The 2,500-nt window shown below is 34.0% G+C and overlaps 1 protein-coding gene across 1 annotated transcript in view; it reads right to left on the minus strand.

The window, feature by feature from the left end:
• Nucleotides 1-2,115, minus strand: part of LOC137629160 (tubulin beta-1 chain-like) — a 108,389-nt gene extending 106,274 nt beyond the window's left edge. The window contains exon 1 of the mRNA XM_068360422.1: nt 2,046-2,115. Within this exon, the coding sequence (XP_068216523.1) occupies nt 2,046-2,102 (57 nt within the window). The 5' untranslated portion in view covers nt 2,103-2,115. The remainder of the gene's footprint in view (nt 1-2,045) is intronic.
• Between the last annotated feature and the right edge of the window lie 385 nt (nt 2,116-2,500).

Raw genomic sequence — 2,500 nt, forward strand, 5'->3', positions numbered from 1 at the left:
TTATATAGTTTTCCAAAAAAAAAGCATAGTTAAAAAAGCTGTCGGTTTGTTCGTTCTGTATCACATTGAGAGATTATATAGTTTTCCAAAAAAAAAGCATAGTTAAAAAAGCTGTCGGTTTGTTCGTTCTGTATCACATTGAGAGATTATATAGTTTTCCAAAAAAAGCATAGTTAAAAAAGCTGTCGGTTTGTTCGTTCTGTATCACATTGAGAGATTATATAGTTTTCCAAAAAAAAAGCATAGTTAAAAAAGCTGTCGGTTTGTTCGTTCTGTATCACATTGAGAGATTATATAGTTTTCCAAAAAAAAAGCATAGTTAAAAAAGCTGTCGGTTTGTTCGTTCTGTATCACATTGAGAGATTATATAGTTTTCCAAAAAAAAAGCATAGTTAAAAAAGCTGTCGGTTTGTTCGTTCTGTATCACATTGAGAGATTATATAGTTTTCCAAAAAAAGCATAGTTAAAAAAGCTGTCGGTTTGTTCGTTCTGTATCACATTGAGAGATTATATAGTTTTCCAAAAAAAGCATAGTTAAAAAAGCTGTCGGTTTGTTCGTTCTGTATCACATTGAGAGATTATATAGTTTTCCAAAAAAAAAGCATAGTTAAAAAAGCTGTCGGTTTGTTCGTTCTGTATCACATTGAGAGATTATATAGTTTTCCAAAAAAAAAGCATAGTTAAAAAAGCTGTCGGTTTGTTCGTTCTGTATCACATTGAGAGATTATATAGTTTTCCAAAAAAAAAGCATAGTTAAAAAAGCTGTCGGTTTGTTCGTTCTGTATCACATTGAGAGATTATATAGTTTTCCAAAAAAAAAGCATAGTTAAAAAAGCTGTCGGTTTGTTCGTTCTGTATCACATTGAGAGATTATATAGTTTTCCAAAAAAAAAGCATAGTTAAAAAAGCTGTCGGTTTGTTCGTTCTGTATCACATTGAGAGATTATATAGTTTTCCAAAAAAAACATAGTTAAAAAAGCTGTCGGTTTGTTCATTCTGTATCACATTGAGAGACACGAAATTCAGTCTATTTTCAACTTAAAAAATAAGAAGCCGAGTAACCCTGGACCTGATTGTCCTGGAAAGGTCACAGTCTTCACCAGATTGTCCTGCAAAGGTCACAGTCTTCACCTGATTGTCCTGCAAAGGTCACAGTCTTCACCTGATTGTCCTGCAAAGGTCACAGTCTTCACCTGATTGTCCTGCAAAGGTCACAGTCTTCACCTGATTGTCCTGCAAAGGTCACAGTCTTCACCTGATTGTCCTGCAAAGGTCACAGTCTTCACCTGATTGTCCTGCAAAGGTCACAGTCTTCACCTGATTGTCCTGCAAAGGTCATAGTCTTCACCTGATTGTCCTGCAAAGGTCACAGTCTTCACCTGATTGTCCTGCAAAGGTCACAGTCTTCGCCACATTCTTGTGAGATTACGAATCTGGGTTGACCTAAGGCAGGCTGTACATTTGGATGACCGATGCTCGCTTACGTCATCTCTTTCGATCCGAATTCGTCGAGGGAATTCTTAGACTTTTCGTCAAGGGAATTCCTAGACTTTTCGTCAAAGGAATTCTTAGACTTTTCGTCAAGGGAATTCTTAGACTTTTCGTCAAGGGAATTCTTAGACTTTTCGTCAAGGGAATTCTTAGACTTTTCGTCAAAGGATTTCTTAGACTTTTCGTCAAGGGAATGCTTAGACTTTTCGTCAAGGGAATTCTTAGACTTCGACTGCACGCGGCTCACTTCTTTGGAGTGCCAATGGAAACTTCCATTCAAAATTAAAAAGCTAATTTGCTTATGGTCTGGTAATGAGGTTAATGATAATAATATTTATGATAATAATCTTCATAATCATTATTTTCATCATTATCATTTTTTTTTACATAAATATTACACGCCTAGTACCATGCTGCAAAATATTCCATTCAAATGAATTATGAAAGTTGCAAAACTTAATAATTAACGTATCTTTTAAACTTCAATTTCATTTACACATACGTACCCTAAACGTATATAAGAACTTAACTATAACATTCATAAAAGAACTTACCTTAGATCCAATCTGATTGCCACATTGGCCGGCTTGGATGTGAACTATTTCTCTCATGGTGTCGTTTTTCTGTTTGGCCACAGCTTGTCCTCAATTGTATTAAAATATATATCAAAATATTTTTTCTAAGATTTATTTCTTAATATACTTTTTATAGGACTAGTTGCAAAAAATATATTGTTGGTTATGTAGCAATATATACACTAATTAGCACATACACTATCACATTTAACTATGTAATCATGACACGGGTCAAACATTTCCCTTGATGATAAAATATTGTACATAAATAGGCATAATACTTTGTATGTTTTATTATAAATGAATTAGCTGGTAAAGATAAAATCGGGTTCCTTATGCAGGTGAATTCACACCTGTTATAAAACGACTTGTTGATAACCGCCAAATTAAAGCAATTGCATAAAACCATTCATCACTTTTGCATCTCCTGACAT

Source organism: Palaemon carinicauda, chromosome 37 (assembly GCF_036898095.1).
Source record: "Palaemon carinicauda isolate YSFRI2023 chromosome 37, ASM3689809v2, whole genome shotgun sequence".
Classification (NCBI taxonomy): Eukaryota; Metazoa; Arthropoda; class Malacostraca; order Decapoda; family Palaemonidae; genus Palaemon; species Palaemon carinicauda.